The sequence below is a fragment of the Phoca vitulina genome, unplaced genomic scaffold, assembly GCF_004348235.1.
Source record: "Phoca vitulina isolate PV1807 unplaced genomic scaffold, GSC_HSeal_1.0 scaffold53, whole genome shotgun sequence".
Lineage (NCBI taxonomy): Eukaryota > Metazoa > Chordata > Mammalia > Carnivora > Phocidae > Phoca > Phoca vitulina.
The window spans coordinates 7,400,020-7,424,274 of NW_022589756.1; the positions used below are offsets into that span (position 1 = coordinate 7,400,020).

General features: G+C 51.5%; 1 protein-coding gene across 2 annotated transcripts in view; it reads left to right on the forward strand.

The window, feature by feature from the left end:
- Positions 1-24,255, forward strand: part of PTK2B (protein tyrosine kinase 2 beta) — a 122,975-nt gene that overhangs the window by 96,572 nt on the left and 2,148 nt on the right. For both annotated transcript variants that reach the window (XM_032388989.1, XM_032388990.1), the window contains exons 6-30: positions 148-210; positions 422-476; positions 905-1,045; positions 1,456-1,530; positions 2,131-2,232; positions 2,950-3,067; positions 3,617-3,656; positions 4,109-4,155; positions 4,866-4,916; positions 5,394-5,491; positions 6,515-6,599; positions 6,849-6,949; positions 7,190-7,305; positions 8,963-9,063; positions 9,263-9,352; positions 10,208-10,412; positions 13,037-13,145; positions 14,414-14,479; positions 15,754-15,879; positions 20,173-20,319; positions 20,538-20,573; positions 20,949-20,973; positions 22,518-22,564; positions 23,215-23,352; positions 23,607-23,687. In XM_032388989.1, coding sequence (XP_032244880.1) covers positions 148-210; positions 422-476; positions 905-1,045; positions 1,456-1,530; positions 2,131-2,232; positions 2,950-3,067; positions 3,617-3,656; positions 4,109-4,155; positions 4,866-4,916; positions 5,394-5,491; positions 6,515-6,599; positions 6,849-6,949; positions 7,190-7,305; positions 8,963-9,063; positions 9,263-9,352; positions 10,208-10,412; positions 13,037-13,145; positions 14,414-14,479; positions 15,754-15,879; positions 20,173-20,319; positions 20,538-20,573; positions 20,949-20,973; positions 22,518-22,564; positions 23,215-23,352; positions 23,607-23,687 — 2,263 coding nt within the window. The remainder of the gene's footprint in view (positions 1-147; positions 211-421; positions 477-904; positions 1,046-1,455; positions 1,531-2,130; positions 2,233-2,949; positions 3,068-3,616; positions 3,657-4,108; positions 4,156-4,865; positions 4,917-5,393; positions 5,492-6,514; positions 6,600-6,848; positions 6,950-7,189; positions 7,306-8,962; positions 9,064-9,262; positions 9,353-10,207; positions 10,413-13,036; positions 13,146-14,413; positions 14,480-15,753; positions 15,880-20,172; positions 20,320-20,537; positions 20,574-20,948; positions 20,974-22,517; positions 22,565-23,214; positions 23,353-23,606; positions 23,688-24,255) is intronic.

Here is a 24,255-nt window from a genome sequence, read left to right on the forward strand (position 1 = left end):
TACTCTCGTAATGTTCTCCTTTCCTTTGGTTACTACATTTGGAAGGGGAAAGGGAGCTTCTAGACCAATGTGTGGCATTAGGTGACCCCAGTCTAATGGCCTTGTTCTCCAACCATCAACCTGTCCATGACTTCTCTCTCTCTCCAGGCGGTTCTTCAAAGACATGCCCCACAATGCACTTGACAAAAAGTCCAACTTCGAGCTCCTGGAGTAAGTTTTGACACTGGCCCTCGCCTCTCCTGCCTTCCTTCCTTGCTGCCCTGCTTTTCCTATTCACTCCCTACCTTGTTCATCTCCAGACCAGAGCCAGGCAGGACCCATCCCCCGGTCCTCAAGCCATCTTGCCTCTTCTTGATTGGCCTGAAGTCCTGGATTGGGGGTGAGGGAGAGTCAAATGTCACTTCCCCCCGTCTTCTTTCAGGAAGGAAGTGGGGCTGGACCTGTTTTTCCCAAAGCAGATGCAGGAGAACTTAAAGGTGAGGAAACCACTGGGCAAGGGGCTCAGAGAGACCCCCTTTGTGTTGGCCTCCAGGACTGGAGCTAATGGCATTGGGCTGGGGGTACTCGGGAAAACCAGGGTATCTGTGGGCATAGGACCACTAAAAGCATCTAGTGAGCCCTTTCTGTGGCTGGCAATTAGGAAACCTGGCTCCATTTCCACATCAGAGGCCAATTAGCTTCGTGGCCTGGGGATGCTACTTCCCATGCTTCCCTGCCAGGGCTATGGTGAGCCTCCCTTGAGACAGTAGGTGTGTGGTTTAGGTAACAGCTCGCTGCTGCTCTTGTGGCAAAGGCCTGGGGACCATCCTCCAGCAGCAGAAAGGCTTTTGGTGAGATCAGGGAGGGAATCAGAGCTTGGAGGAGCAGGGCCCGCTCATCACTGACCATGCCCCCCCCACCCCAGCCCAAGCAGTTCCGGAAGATGATCCAGCAGACATTCCAGCAGTACGCCTCACTCAAGGAGGAGGAGTGTGTCATGAAGTTCTTCAACACCCTCGCGGGCTTTGCCAACATCGACCAGGAGACCTATCGCTGTGAACTCATTGTAATGCCACGTCCTTTTTATTCTCTCCCTGACCTGAATTCCAGGCCTCTCGGGGAACAGGCCCATGAGGCCAATATGGGGGGCCAAGAAGGGGTGTGCTTGCTTGTAGCAGCCCACATAAGCCAAGATCCTTGGGCAGCTGGGCCTCACCAACACACTGTCAAATGCGGCCAATGGTAACCCACTTGCCTGAGGAAGGGAACTGAAATCTTGGCTACAGATCTTGGACATGGGCAGAGCAGCAGGGTGTTGGGAGGAGAGTAATCTGTCTGGCAGGGTTTCAAGATTGAAGGAGCTGGAGGGCTCAGGAGACAGTGGCCTGTATCTAACTTAGTGAGCTTTTTTTCAAATTTCTGAAATAGGAGGGAGACAGAACTGAAGCAACAGTCCTCTCTTTTCTTTTATTCCAGCAAGGATGGAACATTACTGTGGACCTAGTCATCGGCCCTAAGGGCATCCGCCAGCTGACAAGTCAAGATACAAAGGTAGAGAGAAAGAAGGGCAGGCTGCACCCAGCCCCAGGCTAAGCGTCTTCCCCTCTCTGCTGCCTCCCACCTTGTCCTGCTTTTCAGTTGTTCCTTCCCCTTGCTGAGATCAGAGAGGCCCTTGATATGAATAGCCATAGAGAGAGTGTTTGGAGCATGGGGCAGATGGCTCTTTACTTCCCTGTGCTATCCCCTACACAGAGGCTGGGGGGCAGGGGTGGTTTGGGGGGAAGAGAACACAGAAGGGCACCATCACTGCTCTTCTGGCTTAGATAAAACAGTTGCTCTGGCAATGGCAACGTGGGACAATCGTTCCCCTGGAAGTCAAAAGACCTGGGGGAGGGGGGGTCCCAGTCCTGGCTCTATCACCAATGTGGCATATGACTTTGGGCCAGTCCCGGCTCTCTAGACCCATCTTCTCTTCTGCAAAGTGAGGAGCTTAGACCAGATGATCCTTTCAGTCTTCATTGTCTTTGATTCTCTCTTCATCCCACGGGGAGGCTCTCAGTGCTTCCTTACAACCCCTCCCCCCGGACTGACCAATCTTCATGGCCCGACCCCAGGAGTGGGATGGTCTGAAGGGTCCCTCCTTTCTTACAGCCCACCTGCCTGGCCGAATTCAAGCAGATCAAGTCCATCAGGTGCCTCCCCCTGGAGGAGGGCCAGGCGGTACTGCAGTTGGGCATCGAAGGCGCCCCCCAGGTGAGCGTCTCTGGGCCCCTGGCAGCTCTGAAACAAGGGCATGCAACCGCAGGGCAAGATTCCTTGCGTAGGTCAGCCTGGCTTCTGGGATCTTGCTAAGAAAACTGCACCTATTTCTCAGACAAGGTACCAGGTTGACAATAAAATTATAAGGGAAATGTATCAGGAAGCAAAGCTGTTTAAAAATGTCAAGAAATAAGTTGGGGGAGTTTTTAGAGTGGGTGAAGTGACCAGAAATCAAGGTACATATGAGAGGTCTAACTTTGAACAAGTGAATGATGACTCAGTAACAGGACCTCCGGGGACCTGGGCTTTTTGTGGGTGGAAGAATCAGAGAGAACTCAGACTGCAAACTGTCTATCTCCCATTTCATCTGTCTGTGCCTGCCCACTCCTTCTTCTCCTAGTTTCTGCTCTTACCTGTGGAGCACCTACTAGGTACAAGGCATTGTGCTATGCACTCAGAGACCAAAATAAGTCCTAGCTGAAACTGGCCTTCCTAGGGTTTAGGGTCACCAGTGGGGAGGGATGATGAGTGCACCCCCTTGTGGCAGTGGGGAATGCAAGCCGAGCCCCGGGACAGGTGCTGATGGATTCCAGGCAGGAGATGGGTGGTGTCGTCTGCTCCTTCCGAGTATGCAGTTTCTTCTCCAGTCCTGTGGGGCAGACTCTAGCCAAGGCTTTTGGGTCTCATCCTTGGCTGGTCTCTTCTCTGCAGTCCTTGTCCATCAAAACCTCCTCTCTGGCAGAGGCCGAGAACATGGCTGACCTGGTGGATGGTTACTGCCGGCTGCAGGGGGAGCACAAAGGCTCTCTCATCATTCATCCCAAAAAAGGTGAGTTTCCATTTAAAGGCAAACTGGCCCAATGAGCAGATGTGGCACAAGCCCCCAGAGGCAGAGCGGGAGAAGCGAAACCATTGACCAAAATGTGAATGAAGAGGCTCTGGAAGTGGGACGAGGTGCTTGCCGAGTCCTTCCATCACAAGGATGCTCCTTGTGGACCCATCCTGGGTCCTTAGCTGCAGGCCCTGGCCAAAGGCAGTTTGGGGGCTGGCTTCTGGAGCGGAGGTGTTTGTAGCCCCAGGAAGAGCAAAGTTAGTGTTAGAACATGACTGGCCCCTCCTGTGAACATATGTCTATTTGGGGATGGGATCAGGAAGCAGGGGTCCGGGTTGGAACATGTGGGTGGTGGCAGAAAGAAACTCGAGAATTTCTTCTACTGAGAGGACTCTAATTCAGGCCAGCTTCCACTCCGACTTTCAGAGGATTCGGAATGGTGGGAAGGGGTCCCCCTTGTGTTGGTTCATAGGAGAAGGGAGGTCAGCCATCCATCCAGGACCCTGTGTCCCTGGCTCCAGCTCCCCCTTTCTGCCCTCTCCCCAGATGGTGAGAAGCGGAACAGCCTGCCCCAGATCCCCATGCTGTGAGTACAACGGGAAGACAGGGAACAAGGTCTGCACTCAGCCTGTGTCTTCCTGGGAGGAGGCAGAACAAATAGGGAGCCCCCACCGCCAGGGTCTCTGGTTTCCAGGCCCCAGGGGAGAACACGGGAACCCCGGCATTTCACAAGTGGCAATTTCTCACCAGTAAATTTCACCCCATCAGTCCCTGCAAGGGTAGCCCTGTGTCCTAATGCCATCTGGCCTCATCGTATGGAGAATGGCGCATCCCCTCTTTCCTGCCCCCTGGCAGCGGGGGCCGTGCTCCCAGGCTGGTGTCACCAGAACAGGGTACTCATCCGCCGGGCAGGCAGGGGGACAGGGGCAGCTGGCCTCCAGGAGGGGCGGCTGGGAGAGGGTGGGCCGAGGCTGCCCCAGGGCCGTGTTGCCGGGCTCTGAGTTCACCGGGCTCCTGCCCTTTCTTCTCCTCCTACAGCAGCCTGGAGGCACAGCGGCCCCACCTCTCAGACAGCTGCAGCATAGGTGAGTCTGCCCATCTGCAGTCCTCTACCTGTGTCCAGAGCCTCTCTTCTGCCTGCTCTTGTGCATTGCCACGGATTCCCTCAAAGTTGCAGAAAAGCACACTTCCCCTATGACTTCTCAGTGACAGCTTAAAGCGTCATTAATCCTAATAGCTAACATGTATTCACCAGTTAATACAGGGCGCCATGTTTGTCTGAGCTCGGGCCGCCATGACAAACACCACAGCCAGGGGGCGCCATACTCCTGACCTCCCCTTAGCCTAATCACCACCCCCCAAAGGCCCCGCCTCCAAATACCTTCACACTGGGGGGTCGGGATCTCAACATATGAATTTGGGGGAGAGACATTCAGTCCCCAGCAGTGTTAAATCCATCATAGGTATTATTTTATTTGATCTTTAAGATATTCCCTGGAAACATTCATTTCACAGAAAGAAAAACTGAGATTAAGGGAGACTAACTTGCCCTAAATGATGCAACCAGGCAGTAGTGAGCAGGGATTCAAGTCAAGGTGCCCTAGGCTCTGTGGCCACGCCAAAACGTGGGACGGGAGCCCCAGTTCTTGCCTGGCTCCCCTTCCCTCCACCACTCCCCTCCCTGGGATGTCAGCCTTGGTTTTGCTGGCCTGCATGTGGGAGCCCCATGCCCGGTTCCCGGTGGTGCCCGCTGAGAGCGTCTTACCCATAGGATGTTCTCTTTCTGTCATTCCAGAATCAGACATCTATGCTGAGATTCCCGATGAGACCCTGCGAAGGCCCAGAGGTAGATCTCTGGCCCCACCACAATGGCCACAGCCAGGGCCCTATGAAGTGACATTGTGGGGACACCTGTGACACCCCAGGGGGATTTTATTTCCTTTCTTCATCCTCTCCCATGTGTGCCTCAGACAGGGACAAACCGAAGTGAAATACCTTTGATTTGAAAGCTGAGATCATTCTTTTGTCCCCACACTATTGACCTTGTGTGTGCCTGTGATGTGTGTGGGGATCCTAAGAGTGTGGATATGAGACCTGGCCTTCAGAGGGAACAGGGTGGTGGTTTTTCTCCAAGTCTGAGATGATGGAACCTTCTAGAACCCCTTTTCCAGGCCAACTCCTGCATCTTACCTGAGATGTTGTTGAGGGGTTTGGTGATGCCGGGGCAGGAGGGGAGCAGAGCCTGGCATTGGGGCCTACAAATACTCAGATTCCCAGGGGCACCCGTGGATAGTGAGACTCTCTGCTCTTTCCACCTGCCCAGGTCCGCAGTATGGCGTCACACGGGAAGATGTGGTCCTGAATCGGATTCTTGGTGAAGGCTTTTTTGGGGAGGTCTATGAAGGTGTCTACACAAATCACGTGAGTTCCAGACTCTTCGCGGACACTCCTCTCCCACTTTTCCATAGAATGAAAGGGGAGTTCATATATTCTGGGGTTGGAGCGGCCACCATGATATGTGGCTCTTCATCCACTTGGCATTTGCAGTATTTATGAAATACCCAGGAAATGATGGAAGCAAGAGTCATTTCCTAGAAGGATAGCAGGCCCAGGGAGTAAAATGGAGGCAGGGCCTGGGAAAGAGTTGGCTGAATCTTGACGGGCAAGAACATGGGGAAGTGTGAGAAAATGTAGCTCTGGGAAGAGGAAGAGCAGGATCTGAGGCAGGGGCTAGTTTTGAGGCCCCAGTGGGATGGGACCCTGCAGAAAGGGTAGAGCCAAGGAAAAGAGGCAGCAAAAATGCAAAAGCCAACAATAAAAAGAGAGAAAGAGACTGGAACACTGCGTCGGATGGCTTTGCACATGCACTCCACACACACCCACGAACAATGGGCAGAGCACTGGCCCTGAGCCTCAGTGTCCTGATCTGGACGGCCAGAGGCTTTAGTCTCAAAGGTCCTTTCTAGTCCTGACATACCCTAATCAAGAAGCAATGAAGTCAGGGGGCGCCTGGGTGACACAGTCGGTTAAGTGTCCGACTCTTGGTTTCGGCTCAGGTCCTGATCTGAAGGTCGTGGGATCGAGCCCCATGTCGGGCTCCGCACTCAGCATGGAGTCTGCTTGAGATTCTCTCTCCCTCTTCCTCTGCCCCTCCTGCTCATGCACTCTCTCTCTCTCTCTCTCTCTCTGTAAAATAAATAAATAAATCTTAAAAAAAAAAAAGGCAGTTAAGTCAGGAGTCAGAGAGGAGTGGAGAAAGAGAGTGGGGGGAGGAAGGAGGAAAGGGAGGAAGGTGCCTGGCAGAGACCAGGAGGCCCAGATGTTGCCTGTCTTCCCTCAGCTGTCAGCCAAGCCTGTGGGATGACCATGGCAATGCCAGGGAGGGGACACTTTCTTTTAAGTCCTGGGCTGGCCCAAGGGGCTCTGAACAGACTTTCGTTGCAGAAAGGGGAGAAAATCAATGTCGCCGTAAAGACCTGTAAGAAGGACTGCACTCTGGACAACAAGGAGAAGTTCCTGAGTGAAGCAGGTACATGTCCCCTGGGAAGTGACACAGCCCCCGTGAGTGAGAAAAGACCCCATGGGATGACACGGACCTGGATGTCCGAGATGGGAGAGGGGCCTGGAACCGGGGATGGGGAGGGTGCGAACAGCACAGGGACCTCCTTCGGGAGGAGGGGTTTCCCTCCCCGTTTCTCCCAGTTGGGACAGCCCAGCCTGTTTCCCCGTATTGGACCTTAGGGCCACTCTGGCCCATCCCTCTTGCCCCCAATTTCAGTGATCATGAAGAATCTCGACCACCCACATATCGTGAAGCTGATCGGTATCATTGAAGAGGAGCCCACCTGGATCATCATGGAATTGTATCCCTACGGTGAGGTGAGCTGGGGATGGCAGGAGTGGAACCCTGTTGAGCCGGGCCTCCGGGTGGGATGCATTTAGAGCATGGACCCTTCACTCCCAGCTTCCTGCCCTCTGTATTCAGCCCAAACAACCCAGAGATCGTGTGTAGGGAAATTTCTGGAACATCTTGCCAACTTGGGTTTGCCGGGGAAGGGCTTGGTGGCTGCCCGCGGAGTCTGTGCCGGGGTCCTGATGGCATCTTCCCTCTTCCTACAGCTGGGCCACTACCTGGAGAGAAACAAGAACTCCTTGAAGGTGCTCACTCTCGTCCTGTACTCGCTGCAGATTTGCAAGGCCATGGCTTACCTGGAGAGCATCAACTGTGTCCATAGGTGGGGCTGGGGAGAAAGCTGGGCTCCTCGATCTGACCATGGAGGGGTTGGGGTCATGCGGGGCTTTGGAGTCACACAGACGAGTATTGAGACCCCAGCATTAGTCCTGCCTCACATGACAAGTCGAGCACCTGCTAGGAACCCATTGCCTCATCTGAAAGGTGGAATCGCCATACGTGCCTCATGGCATTGTTATTAAGACTAAATCTAAAGTGCGGGGCATCTGATTGTAGCTCGGCTCCATCTAGCCAGTTTCCCGGTGGGGTCTAGGAAATTGCTCCCCCACTTGCACGGAGCTGGATCACCCATTTGGTGGCATGCGGCCCAGGTAGGGGGATGGGACTGGGGCAGCACCAGGAAGATCCTGGGGTCTGGGCCCTTCCCAGCCTGAGCAGCTGCCCCCCCACCCCCCGTCCTCAGCAGCCCAGCTGCCAAGTCCTCTCCTCCCTCTGGCTGGGGGGTGGGCCCCTTCTCCACCTGGCTTTGTTCCCAGTCCCTGAAAGGAGGTTCCAGCCACAAGGGATGTGATCCCCTGGAGGAGACAAAGGGGGTGCTCCCAGAATATTGGGGTGAGCAGACGAATTCTTCAATCCAACACCATGGACGTGGGATATGTGGTCTTGTGGGTGATACTATGCAAAGCAATGTGTGGGGATATAAACGTTCATTCATTCATTCCATTCACTCATTCAACACCTCTGGAACTTCTACCCTGTGTCTCCAAGTGCTGTCCTTGGCTCTGGGATAAAGTTGTAGTCAAAACACACCCAAACTCCCTTTCCTTGTGGAGCTTACCTTCTAGGATGAGGGTGAAATTCGAGATGTAAATAAATAGTCATGAGGGGAAGGTGGTGGGATAATAGATCTGTTTCCCTTGTTTGTTTGGGTGAAGCTGTCCTGCTTTGAAGTCAGCTTTTCAGTAATAAAGACAAATGATAGGGAATGGAGCCTGCCTGTGAGAAGCGAGCAGACGACCCTGGGTTAGAAACGATGCCAGGAACATGAGGTACACTGAGTCAGTGGGTGCTCCCCAGAGAGGGATGAGAGCTCAGCTCTGGAGTTAGGCTGCCTGGGCTGACCCCTTTCCCCGCCCGGGGAACCTACTGGGCAAGCTCCTTCGGCTCTCTGTGCCCCCCAGCCCTGTCTCCTCCTCTGTGCCGGGGCTGGTGGGGGGCGTCTGAGGGTCTGTCTGTCACAAGGCAGGGTATGTACAGAATTTGGGTGGTCCTGACCATCCTAGTGCTCCCTAGAGGGTATCTGGGAGCTGTTGCTCTTAGCCACGACAAAAGCCTACAGTCCAATGGAGTTGCAGAAGCAGGGGAGAATAGTGACCAGGAAAGTTGCTGGGGCTCTCCCGTGAAGAATCAGCAAGGTGACAGCATTCCTGGCAGAGGGGAGGATACAGCCTGCAGGGCACGTGTGCGGAGCAAGTCCTGGGAACCTGAAGTTGGCTTCACCCTGGAGCCACGTGAGGAGGGGTGATGGGAGATAAAGCTCCCCAGGGAGGTAGAAGGAGGTGGCTGAGGGCCTCGTGTGTGGGGGGACCTGGACGGCCAGCCCAGCCTCCTGGGGCCCTAGCCGGCACTCTTCTCCTTTACCTCTCTGTCCATCTGTCTGTCAGAACGAAACATTCTGAACCTCCACATCTCTCTCCCAGGGACATCGCTGTCCGAAACATCCTGGTGGCCTCCACTGAGTGTGTGAAGCTGGGGGACTTTGGCCTTTCCCGGTACATTGAGGATGAGGAGTATTACAAAGGTGAGGGATGTTCGGCCCCGGACTTGTCCCTGGAGGGGTCGCTGCAGCCCCACCCCACCCCAAAAAAAGAAAGAAAGAAAAAAAGGCTACAGTTGGTCAAGCCCAGGCCAAGGGTTTCTGGAGAATAGGCTGTAATTCTGGATAATTCTGGATCTTTCTTCACAAAATAACCCCTGTGAATCTCTTTGCCCACCCAAAGCCTCTGTGACCCGTCTCCCCATCAAGTGGATGTCCCCTGAGTCCATCAACTTCCGCCGCTTTACAACAGCCAGTGACGTCTGGATGTTTGGTGAGTGGAGTTTCAGAAGAGCATGGGAAAGGGTTCTGATTCTCCCCTCCATGACCAGGCTAACAGGGGGTACAGGACGCAGAGGTCTGGCCCCCCATCCCTGGGTTGCAAGGGTTCTGTTTTGCTGTGGCCACTGAGAAATCCCAGAAGTGGGGGGCCCGTGGTGGGTTGGGGATGATATGGGCTAAAGGCCTGCCTGGGCACTATTGGTTAATATTCCTGGAAAAGGCTCCTGAGGGGAGCATGCACTCCACCAACCAGTCCCAGGGACTGACGTGATCCCCTAGAGGGGATCAAACTCTGAAGTTTGTTCTGAGAAGGAGGTATAGGGAGAGGTGAGAACAAGACCAGGTGATAGATGGACAGCCCCTTACAGAGCACACAGCCACGTAGATTATCCCTCTCAGTTCTCCACAGCCAGCCCAATAAAAGCTCATTATTATTATTCCCATTTTCCAGATAAGGAAACTGAGGCTCATGCAGGCCAGGGGCTTGTGTTGGCAGCAAGTGTTGGTGCTAGGCTTCAAACCCCAGCTTTCCAATAGAGTCTTCACTCCCTCTTAAGGGAAGGCACTGGTGGTCCCAACAATATGCCCTTTGGCCCCTCTTCCTTGTCCCACAAAATCTAATAGCTCCATGTGGAAGGGCTCTAGGGAGGGGATCCTTAGTTCACTTGCAGATGCAGGTGATCGGTCCCTCAGTGGCCCACCACACTGGGCAAGCCCCCAGGGATGCTAGAGGGGGAGGCTGGGGAACTCAGAAGGTCCCACAGTTTTTCCTGAGGAAGGTGGACTGGACTCTCCGGGCATGCGTCCTCCACAGTGCAGGTCCTGAGCCCTCTCTTCCTGCCTTTAGCTGTCTGCATGTGGGAGATACTGAGCTTTGGCAAGCAGCCCTTCTTCTGGCTGGAGAACAAGGACGTCATCGGGGTGCTCGAGAAAGGGGACCGGCTGCCCAAGCCCGACCTCTGCCCACCTGTCCTCTACACCCTCATGACTCGCTGCTGGGACTACGACCCCAGTGAGCGGCCCCGCTTCACTGAGCTCGTGTGCAACCTCAGGTGACCATGGAGCAGGGGTGGGGGGCTAGAGGTGCAGGGACCCCAGATAGCAAGTCTCCTCTTCAACTGCTCTTAGGGGCTTAAAACGAACGTACTTCCCTAAACAAGATGCAGTTGGCATGACCACCTTAAGGATGAGAGAATTCAGGCTCAGAGCTATGGCCATGACGGGTGGGGTTGGGACTTGCACCAGGACCTCCCCTCTGACCAACACGGAGCCATGTGTCCAAGCGGAGATGGCTGGTCCTCCCAGCAGAAGCACAGTGCCCTACATTTCACAGAGGCTCAGCAGCTCGGTCAGAGGACAGGGGATTGAAACCGAGTTCACTGTCAGATAGGAACTCACAGACAGTGAGCCTGCGTAAGCCTCACCATCTTGGTATCTGTCAACCCCAAGCACAAGATGTGGCTCCTAGTATGCATTCCAAAAATATTTTGCAGGTTTGAGCACAAAGTCTAAACCAGACTTTCACTGATGTGCCTAGGCTCTTTGCAGAGATTGCTCTTTACAGGAGGCCCAGCTCAGGCATGGGACCTGCATTCCCAGCAACACCCTTGAGCCTCTGTGCCTTTGATTGTTCCTCCCAGATAGTGGGGAAGGGAGTGATTGATTTTTGACCATTAAGACAGCGACCCGGGGGTGGCCTCTCCTTTCTGATTAGAGCATTGGCAGCCTGAAGGTCTGATGTTTCATCCAAGAGCCATTATTCTCTCCTGGGGAAGGGTGCTGTCAGATCATATTTTAGATGGTCCCCTTGTTTCCTTGGTGGCTTGCGTGCCCACAGCTCCTCCTTGGGTGGTCTGACTTTTTTTTGGCCTCCTTTAGGGCAGGGATCAGCAAACTTTCTGTAACGGGCCGGACAGTAAATGTTTTGGGCTTTGCAAGCCATATATGGTCTCTGTTAAAACGACTCAACTCTGCCGTAATAGCTCAAAAGCAGCCATAGAAAATACATAAAAAATCAATGTGGGTAGCTGGGTTTCAGGAAGACTATTTGGGGGAACAGAAATTTGAATTTTATATAATGTTCACATGTCATGAAGTTGCTTCTTTTTATTTTCTTCAGTCATTAAAAATGTAAAAAATATACTTAGTTTGGAGCCATATAAAAATAGGCGGAGGGCTGGATTTGGCCTGTGGGCAACAGTGTGCTGACCCCTGCATTAGGGAATCTAGTGCTTAATTAATGTTAAAAACAACTGACTGTAAACACTGCAGTCAATGTGTTGGCACTTTTTAGAGAAAGAAAAGAGCCCCTGGAAACTGCTTTGCAGGGAGGTACCCCAACAGACAAGCTGGGACTGTCCACACTGGGGCAGTGGGAATGACACTGAATTTGCTTGTGGGGCCAGGGGTTCCAACACGGTCTGCAAGGCCTCTCTGTTCCTGTCTATCCCTTTGTTGACACCCCTGATTAATTCTAGTCTCATCTTTTGGTCCTTCATATGGGAAATTTGAGAAGCCAAAAGGTTCCAGGAAAAGTATTTGAAAAATGTAATTTGAAAGGACCAAAGCTCTGAGGTGATGAGGGTAAGAGGGAGATCTTAATTCATTCTGGGGGCTTAAGAACCCTGGGGAGTTGTGACAGGTGCTTCTCTGTGGGCTGAGAAGGATGCCCCATTAGAGGACCCAGGCCAACCTCCACCATGGATGGAGTTAGGAGCAGGCTTTCTGTGGAACTGGAAGGATATCCAAAGACCCCAAGGAGCCCAGGATACCCCCCTCAAGCTACAGCCTGGCAGTCCTCCATTAGAGTTAAGAAAGGATTAGATGAGAATTTCCTGATCTTGTGGGCATAAGAAGGTCCCTTTTAATGTCAAATTCTGAAAATTCCTCCCTGTAACAATAGTTACATTTTCAGAATTTATTGATTGGCAAAATGTACTAAGCTATCTAATGAATTTTTTATATAATGTACAGTACAATTCATGTACACTTGAAAATATAATACAAATATTATATGTCTGGTAGCACATAATACTTGGTCTACAGACAGTGAATACATGTGAATACAATGAATACAGACAATGAACATGTGAATTCAGGGACCCCCTGTGACCATTCCAGAGTCCTCTAGGGTCTGTGATTCCCAAGTTGGGAAACAGTGGATTGAGTAAGAAGGGCAAGAAGCATGCACATAGCTAACCCGGGAGTTGAATCCACAGCCATTTCTCATTAGTATACGCCAGGAATGTGTTGGTGGGTGGTTTAATGAAAAATAGGAGATGCAGAACACAGGCCTTGGTCATGAAGTTGGCTGGGATATTAGAAATCTACATAGGGGGTTGGTGCCAGTAGCAGGCCCAGGAAGGCAAGATGCATGGCAAGGTGGGCGGGAGACACACTTACACTGCCCTGTAGGACTGGTTCTCCAAGGGCTTTTCCCACCATGGATCCATTCCTGTGATTCTCCCAACTTCACTGTTGGGGAAGCAGCCTCAGGGTCCATCTTCCAGCCTTCTCAGAGGGGTCTCCCCAGCCACTCTTCTGAGGAGACAGAAATGGGACCCAGAGGTCCTTCTTTGGGCCTCTCCAGGCGTCAGAGGAAGGACTGCAGAAGAGGGGCCCCAGGAGCATCTTTAACTTTGTTCCTCTTTCTTTATCTGACCTGACTCCTTGGCAGTGACATTTATCAGATGGAGAAAGACATCGCTATAGAGCAGGAGAGGAATGCTCGCTACCGACCTCCCAAAATCTTGGAGCCCGTAGCCTACCAGGAACCCCCACCCAAGGTAAACCAAGCCCTGGTCTCATGGGTCCTGTGAATCAAGCAGAGCTGGTTCTCCATCTAGCCCACTCCTGGCCTGACTATGTAACTCCTCCCTCTTCCTCCAGCATAGGCAGGATGTGCTCCCGTGGTCCTCTTGGCCCTCAACCCAACTGTCCGCCAGCACTAAATTTAGCCCCCATCACATGGGTGCCCTGGCAGGTGTGATCTGAGGCCCTAAGAGAGCACACCTCTCAGAGGGCAGCTAGGGCAGGGAATCACCCTGGACACTCTTCCCTTGAGAGGCTGGAGCACTTTTATTTCTGGTATTTTTTAGGGGCAAATTAGATGTCCCTGAGGGCATATGAATGGGGAGTGTCCCTGGGTCCCTTATGTCCAGCCTCCATGCCCACACTCATGGCATCTCTGGGCTCAGAATCCAGTGCCTTGCTACCATGCCATTATGTGAGTGGGTTTTGAGGGACCATATCCATATTAGTCAGCTCAGACTGCCATAACAAAATACCATAGACTGAGTGTGGAGGCTGGGAAGTCCAAGATCAAGGTGCTGGCAGATTCATTGTCTGGTGAGGACTCTCTTCTTTGCTTGCAGATGGCCACTTTCCCACTGTGTCTTAGCACAGCAGAGAGAGCAAGAGCTCTGGTGTCTCTTCTTATAAGGACACTAATCCCATCATGAGGGCCCCAGCCTCATGACCTCATCTAACCCGAATTATCTGGCAAAGGTCCTACCTCCATATGCCATCACACTAAGGGTTGGGGCTTCAACATATGAATCTGGGGGGGGGACACAAACAGCCCATAACAAAGTCCTATCTGGTCCAAGGCCTTTTCTCACTGTCCCCCCTTGCCTGGCATGCCCTGATCCTTCCCTCAGGCAGGACCCAGCTCAATTTTCATCTCCTCCATGAAGCCTCTGCACGTGCCTGAGCCCTTGGTAACTCGTTACCTCTGGAAGCATGTGGCTTTTGACAGCTGATTTGACAGGTGTTCCCATATCTAAAGAGGTTACACACCAGAGATCAGTAAACCCTTCAATTAGTGATGCCCCCAGGAGGGCAGAGAGACTGGCTTCTTTGTACCTTCTCATCACTCAGCACATAATGGGTGCTCAGTAAGTGAATGCAAATGATTTTAATGATAACTTTGCCCCTCATCTCTCCTTTATTCTGAATAAGCCTGACCTGTGTCCAGCCCAGTATTCCCCTTGGTGAGCTATGCTCACTCAAGGAGAGAGGCATGGACTGACTCATCTCTGTGTTTTCTCTCCAGCCCAGCCGGCCCAAGTATAGACCCCCTCCACAAACCAACCTTCTGGCTCCCAAGCTGCAGTTCCAGGTAAACATGTAACCAGAGGGCTGGGAAATTTGGGGCCATTCCTCATCTTGGACCTTCCTGAAATTCCATTCTCGTGCCTTGGAGGACTAGCAATTACCTGCTTGGGTTATGGAGATGGCCTGCATTGACTCTTCTTTGGTACCCACAAGAGAATTTGAACTCAGAGTGCCCAGAGAGCAAAAGAATCAAAATGCAATTCTACCAGGCTCTCCTCAGCTAAGACTTGCCTTAAGCTCAGTCCATCTGTCCATAGTGTTTGTTGCTCTGTGTGCCTGCCTATAGCTACTTCTCTATTCCCAAGGCCTTCCTGGCCCCCTACTCAGAGCAGAGCTTTCTGAGAAGGAATTTCAGGCAGTTGGGAATAGTTGATGTTCCCAGAGGATGGAGTTGCTCCCTGGGGCTCCCCATGGAGACCTTAGGCAGAACCCAGGTGGCCAGAAGCTGAGAGCAAGGTTCCATTGGAGCTTTCCTCATGCCTCCATCATTACCAACCATGGGATCTTCCCAAGATGTCAGTCCCTGTCTGAGAATGTCTCTGTCTGGTGTCTCTGTCCTGCATCTCAGTCACAGGGAGCCAAGGCCCATCTCTTTTCTTCTCTTACATCCCTCAGCTCAGAGTCACTGATCAACAGTGGAGCATCTCAACCAAATAGAAACAATGTTTATCTGGTGCTCCTTACAGAAAAGTGGTGTACCATGGTCATATATTTCTCAAGGAAACACTCCAATACCAAAACAAGGCTAACCAAGAACTAACAGCTAAATCCTTGTTGTGTGAAGAAGAAAACCTTGATGCAGAAGATAGAAGCAATATTCCTGAAAAGAATCATACCTTTTTGTGATGTTTAAAATAGTGATTAAATACAAACACACACACATATTTCTGTGGGCTAATCATACCTGTGAGTTTGCGACATGCTTATGAAATAGAACTCCTTTCTGAAGAGTCCTGAAGGAGGAGACATGGACTCAGTAGGTCAGTAACATAATGTGGACCCCATTGTACGCAGAGCGTCATATGGTTGGCTGTCAGATGAATGAGGCCACGGGGGCTGCACTGACTCCTAGCCAAGAGCCGTGTGTGTCACCCTGCCATGTCTCCCAAGCAAGACCAACGAAATGCCCACACCACATTCTTTGTTAGCTCCTGAAGAGCAAGTCCGATGTCTCCTCTGGTGCCCATTATTGCTTCTTTGTGCTCACGTTTGTAGCAGCTAATTGTCCACCTTCTTGTCTTGTCCCTGTGCTGGTGCTTCTTTACTTCTCCTGAATAGGTCCCTGAGGGTCTGTGTGCCAGCTCACCTACGCTCACCAGCCCTATGGAGTATCCATCTCCTGTAAACTCACTGCACACCCCACCTCTCCACCGGCACAATGTCTTCAAGCGCCACAGCATGCGGGTAAGAGGGCTCTGCATGCTGGGTCCTAGCCCGAACTCAGAAAGCTGCTAGAGGGAGGTGTCTGGGACACCAGGAACCCCACATCCTCCAGCTCAGGAGGAGCCCTCCATGCTTTAATGCACCAGTCAGTCCATCAAGGGGCTCTGTAACTTCCCCTCTTTTGCAAACACATTGGAAGCTGGGGGCCAAGTCAGGCTCTGCTCCCAAGGACACTAGCTGGACCTGGACCTGCCCCTGTCCATACCTTGGTGCTATGTTTCCTGAGCCCTGGGGCGGGGGGCGGGGGGTAGTGTGGTGGCTTGTGGGCAGAGGGTAACCAAGCTTGATGGTGCCAGAGAATAAAAGATCCCGGAGGTTCTGCCTAGCTCTGCCCTTCCTGCCTGGTTGCTTCGGTTGCTAAATCTCTCCTCAGTCAAAGGAAAAGTTTCCTTGTGGCTGTACTCCTGCTGCTTTTGTCAAAGTTGGTGTTGTACAGGAAGGAGCTTGGGGGTTAGTGTGGGGCTAAACCACCCTTCCCAGTCACGTCTTTGTGTAACCGCCAATGGGGCCCTGAGTACTTCATGGACTAGCTTCTAATTGTCAAGTTTTGTGGGGGAAAAAAAAAGGCAGCTTTGCTTGTAAAAGAGATACCCACTTGTCACTTCTCAGCACCCATCTTCTCCTTCAAAGGAGGTGTGGTCATCTGGCATGAATATTTGATATACTTTACTAAACTGAGTCTTGATATGTGACAAAACAAACCAAAGGCATTATTTTAGTTCTAACTCTGTAAACATGCATGATATTTCAGACTCAGGATACATGACTCTAAAAGTTTTTGTAAAAACTCCATGTTTATTACAATAGATTTGAAAAATATAGGAAAGTTATGTTGGTATATTCTGTACCATTATTTTTAATTTAGCAAAATTTTGAAATGCGTAAGGTAACTTAGAATTCTAGGCAGCAAGATCTATTGTGAACTAAATTTTCCCCTGACCTAGCTCATTTTCCTCTTTTAAATTAATTTAACCAATTTATATCTTAACACATACTTAACAATAATAAAACTGCATTTTTAAGTATGCACTATAATTTAGGCAATGCTCAGTTCCTCCACCTTCCTGTCCTTGACTCTATTCGTAATTGAGTTTTACTTTAAAATGTGTCCTTTTAGAAAAAAGCTATTTTGCACATTTCCGGGGTGGCACTGCCTTTGTCTAATCCCCCTTCACCATAAGACTTTGTTCAGTTCCATAAAGACATACTGTGCAGCAGGGAAGAAAAGACTTTTTGTGTTAGGGGTTTAGAAGTACTTGTCGTAAGGAAGGTCTACGTAAAAGAATATAATGGATGTTTCTTTAAGTAAACAAAAAAAAGTAAAAAATATAAAATCCATTTTATGATATACATCAGAAAGACTGAGAAAACTTCTTTTAGGTAGAATGCTGGAAAGGTATAATAGGCTTCCTGCAAAGCATCTGAAAGCATTTAACAAAAATCAGAGATGGTTTCCCCACAAAAACAATTTTTCTACTGACTGACTCTCTTGCCTGACTCATCTGGGAATCTGGCATTCCACACAAGAGTCAGGATGGCAGCAATCTCCCTCTTGAAGACCTCACAATTGAGGTTTAAAATTATAATAAAATTCAATGAACTACCTTGTGCAGGAACGCTTTGCCAGGCACTGTCCTAGGTGCTGAAGGGAGAACAAGGGTGTTCTGCTTTCGGTGAGCTTCAGGCAGCCAGAAGGAATACAGCAGATGCACACTTACCTGTAATGCAAGCCATAAAGCTGTGAGTGGCACACAGAGGTAATGGAAAGGTGCACTGGGAGTTTAGAGAGAAGAACAGCTCTTTCCAGCTTCTTTTTTTTTCAGCTGGGCCTCGAAGGATGGGGAAGATTTGGACAGGAAGAAACTGGGGTATGGGAAATAAAAGAGGCAGATGCATTAGTAGAATCCAAGACTAAGTAATGGGAAGCCACAGGGCAAGTGCAGGACCTGTTTGGCTAGAACACAGGAGGATGCATTTGGAGGTGGAAATGAAGCTGGCAAGATGGGGGGGGTAGTCAAATTATGGAAGGAGTTACAGCTTGCGAGAGTCATTTTAAGACACCATGAGAGCCTGATTCCTTTTAAAAGTGACCAGCAATCTAAGTTGCTATTGCCTGATAAGAATATCTGAGGTACCTTGCAGACAAGTAAGCCCTAAAGTGATCGATTTTTTAAAATCTTATTTTCTCCTTGAGTTTTATTATGAAATTGTAAGACATAGGAACATTTTCGCAATACATGTTAAAATATTTGGTGAGATGGTGATCAGGCCTGGGACATCCTAGACAGTTGAGTAGTGGGAATTTTCCTTTAACACTTACAAAACTATACAATGTTTTCTTGAGTCTACTAACTTCCTCTACCAGTATTTAGTCTCTCTCAGTCTAGTCTAGTCTAGACTAGTCTAATCTCACCTAGAGATTTGATAGTCAGAATATTTGACACTTAGTTCCTGTGTGTCACTATTTGTCAATAGCCTGGGGTAGCCATACCATTGTGTTTGTAGATATCGACATTTAACTGCAGATATTTATAACCTTCAAATACCCTCATTTTGGAGCATCAGTATGTGGGAAATAAATCTTATTTTATCAATTCTGTGATTGTAGAATACTCTTATGACCTGAAACTTATTTTCTTAAAGTAAGGTCTAACTCAGTAGCCTTCAGCTGAAATGATCTTGCCTCCGAGAGGACATTTGGAGATGTCTGGAGGCATTTTGTTACAACTGGGGAGATGCTAAAAGCATCTATTTTGTGGACTTGCTGCTGAGCATCCTCCAATTTACAGGAAATCTCCCCCAATAAAGAATGATCTGACCCCACATGTTCATGGTGCTGAGGTTGAGAAACTTGGTCTAACCGTTGCTTACTTCACCCTCTGAGAACAGGGACATTGCATATTTTATCATCACTGCCCTCCCAGCACCCAGCCCTATGCCTGCCACAAAGTAGCTGCTTAATAAGTAGGTGTTGAATAGAGTAACAAAGAATATTTCAGTAAGAAATCTAACTTGCGGGGGGTCGGCGGGGGAAGTATTGTTAGAAATCGAGAGCCGTGATTGAAACTCAGTGAGCACTAGGAAAAACACCAATATAACTAATCTGAAACTGTGTGGTTATATTCAAGTGTGTTTTAAAGGGTTTGGTGGGGAAAATCTTTTTTAGAGGCTTGGCAGAGATTATGGCTTGCTAAAGTAGATAGAGAATAATTTTTAGCATTCTATGCTAGTGACTTGTATGTAAAATGGCCACTTTAAAAGCAAGGATCTGAAGAGGCTGCTGGTCTGGATGTCACAGAAGGGTCCTGCTCCTGACAAAGGTCACCCTGGGCTTTCTGCAATCAAAAGAATGACAATAGCACACATGAGTCTGGGAGGCCAAGGTGATCGCGTGGAGTAGAAAAAAGCCAGAGTTTGAAGGGACGAGAAGACACTGATATAAATGAACCCTGGGGAAGAATGAGGGGAAAGAAGGAGTAAGAAAACATGTAACACCTTCTGTTTAAGAACTCCCAGGTGAAACTATAGTTCCAGAGCCCTTCAAATGAGTTAAAAGGAGGGTTAGATTAATAAAGTTAGGGAGAGCAAGCATGTACTGCATATCTATAGATCCATATTGCTTTAAATTTCGTTCTTCACTTTTCTCTTAGCTCATGGATTTCTTTTAGCCTTTGGTTCGATAACCCAAGCTACTACTAGCTTAATAAAGAGTATGTTTTCATAAAAAGGCACCACCACATGGGTGCATGCTGTCGCTCCTTCCCTCAGCCTGCATCCCTCCACGGTCAGCTTTGCAGGACTGCACACCGTGAGCCTAGAGGCGGCGCCGCACTCCTCTAAGCTCCCAGACCCCCTGCCACACGGTGTTCCGGTGGCGGCGATAAGCACCCAAGGCTTTCCAGAGGGCTGGCTTTGCATTTTTAAATGTATGAAGTGACTGCAACCATGACAAATGCCAACTGAGAAAATACTATTAGGGCAGTAATTTGAAAATGAAATTGTATGAGCAGATCCTGTAATTGTTCATATACGATGCATGTTCAGTGCTGCGCTCTCAGGTTTGACATGATACTGCAACATAGCCAGTAACTGTCTGCATCCATGGCTAAGGATTTAAGAACAAACCTTGCAAGAAACAAAGCAGCAGGCGAGGCCAAGCTCTGTGGCTCCCACAGGCTCTTCGGGAGATTGCCCTGCCTGGGTCTGGGCACTGGACTCATCGTGTCCTCTCCTTTCTCCCCGCTGTCCTCTCAGGAGGAGGACTTCATCCGACCCAGCAGCCGAGAAGAGGCCCAGCAGCTATGGGAGGCCGAGAGGCTCAAGATGCGACAGATCCTGGACAAGCAGCAGAAGCAGATGGTGGAAGATTATCAGTGGCTGAGGCAGGAGGAGAAATCCTTGGTGAGCAGCCTCTGAGCCGTGGGTGGGAGGGGACCCCACTCTCTGCAGCGCTGCTGAACACAGTGATAAAAATGCTTGAATGGGAGCGATGTCCACACCACCGTGTCCACTTGGGTCCTCGTGCGTCCCCAGCTGACGAGGAGGAATGCTCTCCGTGCGTCCTTAGGGTTTTCAGTTCTAGAATCCTAAATCGTTTGCTTCAATTTCCTCCTCTGCAGGACCCCATGGTGTACATGAATGACAAGTCCCCGCTGGTAAGTCACTGGGAGTGATCTCTGTCTTAAAGTCAAGGCCTGGGAAGGCGTTGGAGACAGCGGGATCCGAGCACCAGGCCCCCTGCCTGCCCATTCCTTCCCTTTCTGCCTCTCCCTCTGGGAGCTCGACTCCTCCCTTCACCTTGATCTCCACGAAACTCTGAAGCTCCACTTGTGGTTCCTTGGCTCCGGCTGGATCTACAGCCGTAGCACATCCCCCGCCTCTGCCACCGGGCCCTCAGGCTCTGAGACGGGAGCTCCCCAGCGGCCCCCTGCACCTCTGACCTCCGCGTGCGCAGCGGGGAACAGGTCAAGGTGGGGAGCGGGGGGTGCCCAGGGCCACACTGGTGACATGTTCTCTTTCCTCCCTTCCAGACCCCGGAGAAGGAGGCCGGCTACAGTAAGTGTTCGCGCCCTTCCTTTGGGCGGCAGCTTCTGCTTGACCTCACATGGGGAGCGCTCCCGCATGCTCCTTGCCCACCGCAGAGGCCGAGAGTCTGTTCGCCATTTTCAGAAACTGCCTGTTTCAGTTCCGAGCGTGCAGAGAGGGCCCGTTTGGGAACTGATACCTACACTCTGCTCCATCTACCACCCCCGCCCTCTCCCTGCCTTGGCCCGTCTCTCTCGTCTCTCCCTCTTGCCGGGTCCTCAGCCCTCGCTTCACTGATCTCCTCTTGCATGTATTTGGAGGCCTCGGTGGTTCTTAAGTCCTGTCCCCCCTCACTCTGTGCGAGGCTGTCTGTGGTGGAGAGTAGCTCCGCCCGCCTCTCTCAGCTGATGCCTCTCTTTGCTAGGCCCAGGGGATGGAAAGGAGAGGGCAGGCAGGGGCAGCTGAGGCCGCAGGGCCTTTCCAGAAACTGCTGCTGAAGCGGGGGGGGGGGGGGGGGGAAGGGCCAGGGGGGGGCCGGGGCCCCCACCCCCCCCCCAGGGGGGGGGGGGGGGGGGGGGGGGGGGGGGGCAGGAAGAGCCAGCAGTGAGCCAGGCTCATCATCATCCTCCTAGGGAGGGTGTGGCTGGTGAGGGTGGCGATGGGGATGATGACAATCATGACAATGACAGCAACCAATGACAATGACAACAGTCACTGGAACCAGAACACTAGCCAAGCGCGGGCCCAAGTTGCTTGCAAATGTCAGCTCTAACCTCACGGCAACCCTGTCGGATAGATACAATGAATCATTATGTCCATTTTACAAAGGACATGAAACTGAGGCACAGAAAGGTCAAGTAACTTATCCAAAGTCACACAGCTAGTAAATAGCAGAGCTCTGATTGGAGCCCAGGCAGTCCGGCTGCAGGGTCCCTTCTGAGTGAACCCTCCTATTTAACAGATGAAAAGTAAGGGCCAGGGAGTGTAAGTGAGCTGGCCCAGGTCACACAGCTGTCTGGCGGCAGAAGGTTAGAGAGTAGAACCAACCAGTCTTCTGGCTTCCATTCCTGCTCACTCTTCCAGCAACTCCACACGCCTTGCGCATGTCTTTGCTTTTCAAAGTGTGGAGTGAATAGTGTGGTTCCTCGGCTGTTTCACTTCCTGGACCCCCAAATGCTCAAGGCAGACCATCAGGAAATCCTCACAAAGCTACCCCATTAACTGCTCTGGCACCGGGCTGAAGATTCTTCCCCATGAATGTCAAGGCCAGAGTGTGTGCTCGGGGGCCAATGTGCAACCGGCAGAATCTGGAGCACCTGCTGTAATCACTCCATCTCCACTGCAACTTAGGATTTGTCTTTCTATCAAATGGACAGCAGTGCCTGACTGTGGGAGGGCCAGGGAGCCCAGAGGTTATTTTCCCAGCCACCTTCCCGGAAACGCCTTTGACCTTAGCTTCCCTGAGTCTCCTGGTAGCAGAGGAGAGGGGGTTGGCTTGGTTATCTGCAGGTATGAAGGGAAGGGCCAGGGTGCTGAGACCTCCCCCCCCGACTCACTCTCCCTCCCCCTTGCAGCGGAGTTCACGGGCCCCCCACAGAAGCCACCACGGCTGGGCGCGCAGGTATGTGTTGGCGGTGCTGAAGCTGGTAATGAGTTTGAATCAGGGCTATACAAGACACAAGGCCAGGGGCTGTGAAGGCTTCAGAGGCCCTCAGAAGGAATCCAGTCGTGCATCCTCATTGTAGAGCTGAGGCTCAGAGAGAAGTACCTTGTTTAAGGCCACATAGTGAATTCGTGAAAAAGCAAGGGGAAACCCAGTCTCCTCATCTCCTGTGCCCCCCTCCCTGACCTGGAAGAAAGCTCATTGACCCAGCCCTAGGAGCAGGAAGTGTGGACCCCCTTCCTCTCTCAAGCTGTCCCCTTGGCTTCCTGCACCCACACTGTTCTCACAGTAGCCTGGGGCCAGGTGCTGGCTTTCCTCACTCTGGAACAGTGGCTATGAGCCTTGGCTCCTGTTAGAACCATCCGAGGAGCTTGGAAAACCACCCGGCCCCCAAACCCAGGCCGATTCTCATCTGAGAACCACTGCCCTGAAAGCAGAAAGGGGGGATGCACCCCCCCAAGGACAGGGCACCATTATTCCGGAGAAGAGTCTTTTCAAATTGGGCTAGAGGCTGTGTTGGCACAATAGTGCCTGCCCAAGAAAGAATCACAGTGTCCCCCAGACTCACGACCCTCCCCTCTGGCCACTTGCTTCCCCCCCCCCCACAGTCCATCCAGCCCACAGCCAACCTGGACCGGACCGATGATCTGGTATACCTCAATGTCATGGAGCTAGTGCGGGCTGTGCTGGACCTCAAGAATGAGATCTGTCAGCTGCCTCCCGAGGGCTACGTGGTGGTGGTAAAGGTGAGAGCCGTGGACAGGGCAGGTGGAGGCTGCTCATTCTGGCCCTGGGTGGAAGGGGGTGGAGCTGGGCTTCCTTGTCTGCCCAGCAGGTGCCTTTCCCAGAAAGACTTCCTTTAGTGCAAAGTGGTTGGCGGGAATTTAGTGCCAGGGAGTCGTGGAGGGCAGGTACCATCCCAGGAGGGCTCTTCCCCAGGGAAACACGGCTTTCTCCAAAAAGCCAGGGGTGATAGTCACCCTACCCCTCTCTCTCGCAGAACGTGGGCCTGACCCTGAGGAAGCTCATTGGGAGTGTGGATGATCTCCTGCCCTCCTTGCCGTCGTCCTCCCGGACAGAGGTGGGTATGCTCCTGAAGCTGAAGACAGTTCATCAGCTGTCACTTCTGCCCTTCACCTTCACCCATCCCCAGCTGCGCTTCACACAGGAGACTCAGAAGGACCACATGGGCAGCCTCGTGTCTGTCTGCTGAGCCTTCCACGCGTGGCTCTGCACAACAGATCTGAGCGGGACCACAGGGGGGCTGAGTGGGCACCCAGGGACCCGACCAGCCTCCTAGGGGGAGTCTCCCCGTTTAAGTCTTAGAGAGTTGTGGTGATTTCATAATGCACGAGGGTGTGCAAAGGAGGACAGACCTTCCCTTTCCCTTTCCCTTTTCCCTCCCCGTGACTCTTTATCTAATTAGCTGCCACACTAAGGCTAAGTGTACTAAAGTACTGTGGTACCGTACTTTGCAGGTGTGATTAAGTTAAGGATCTTGAGATGGGGTGATTATGCTGCATTATCCAAGTGGGTGCAATGAGGCACAAGGGTCCTTGTAAGAGGGTGTCAGAAGCAGACATCCTATAAGAGCCAGAGAAGGAGATGGGATGACAGAAGCAGAGGTTGGGATAATGTCACTGCTGGAA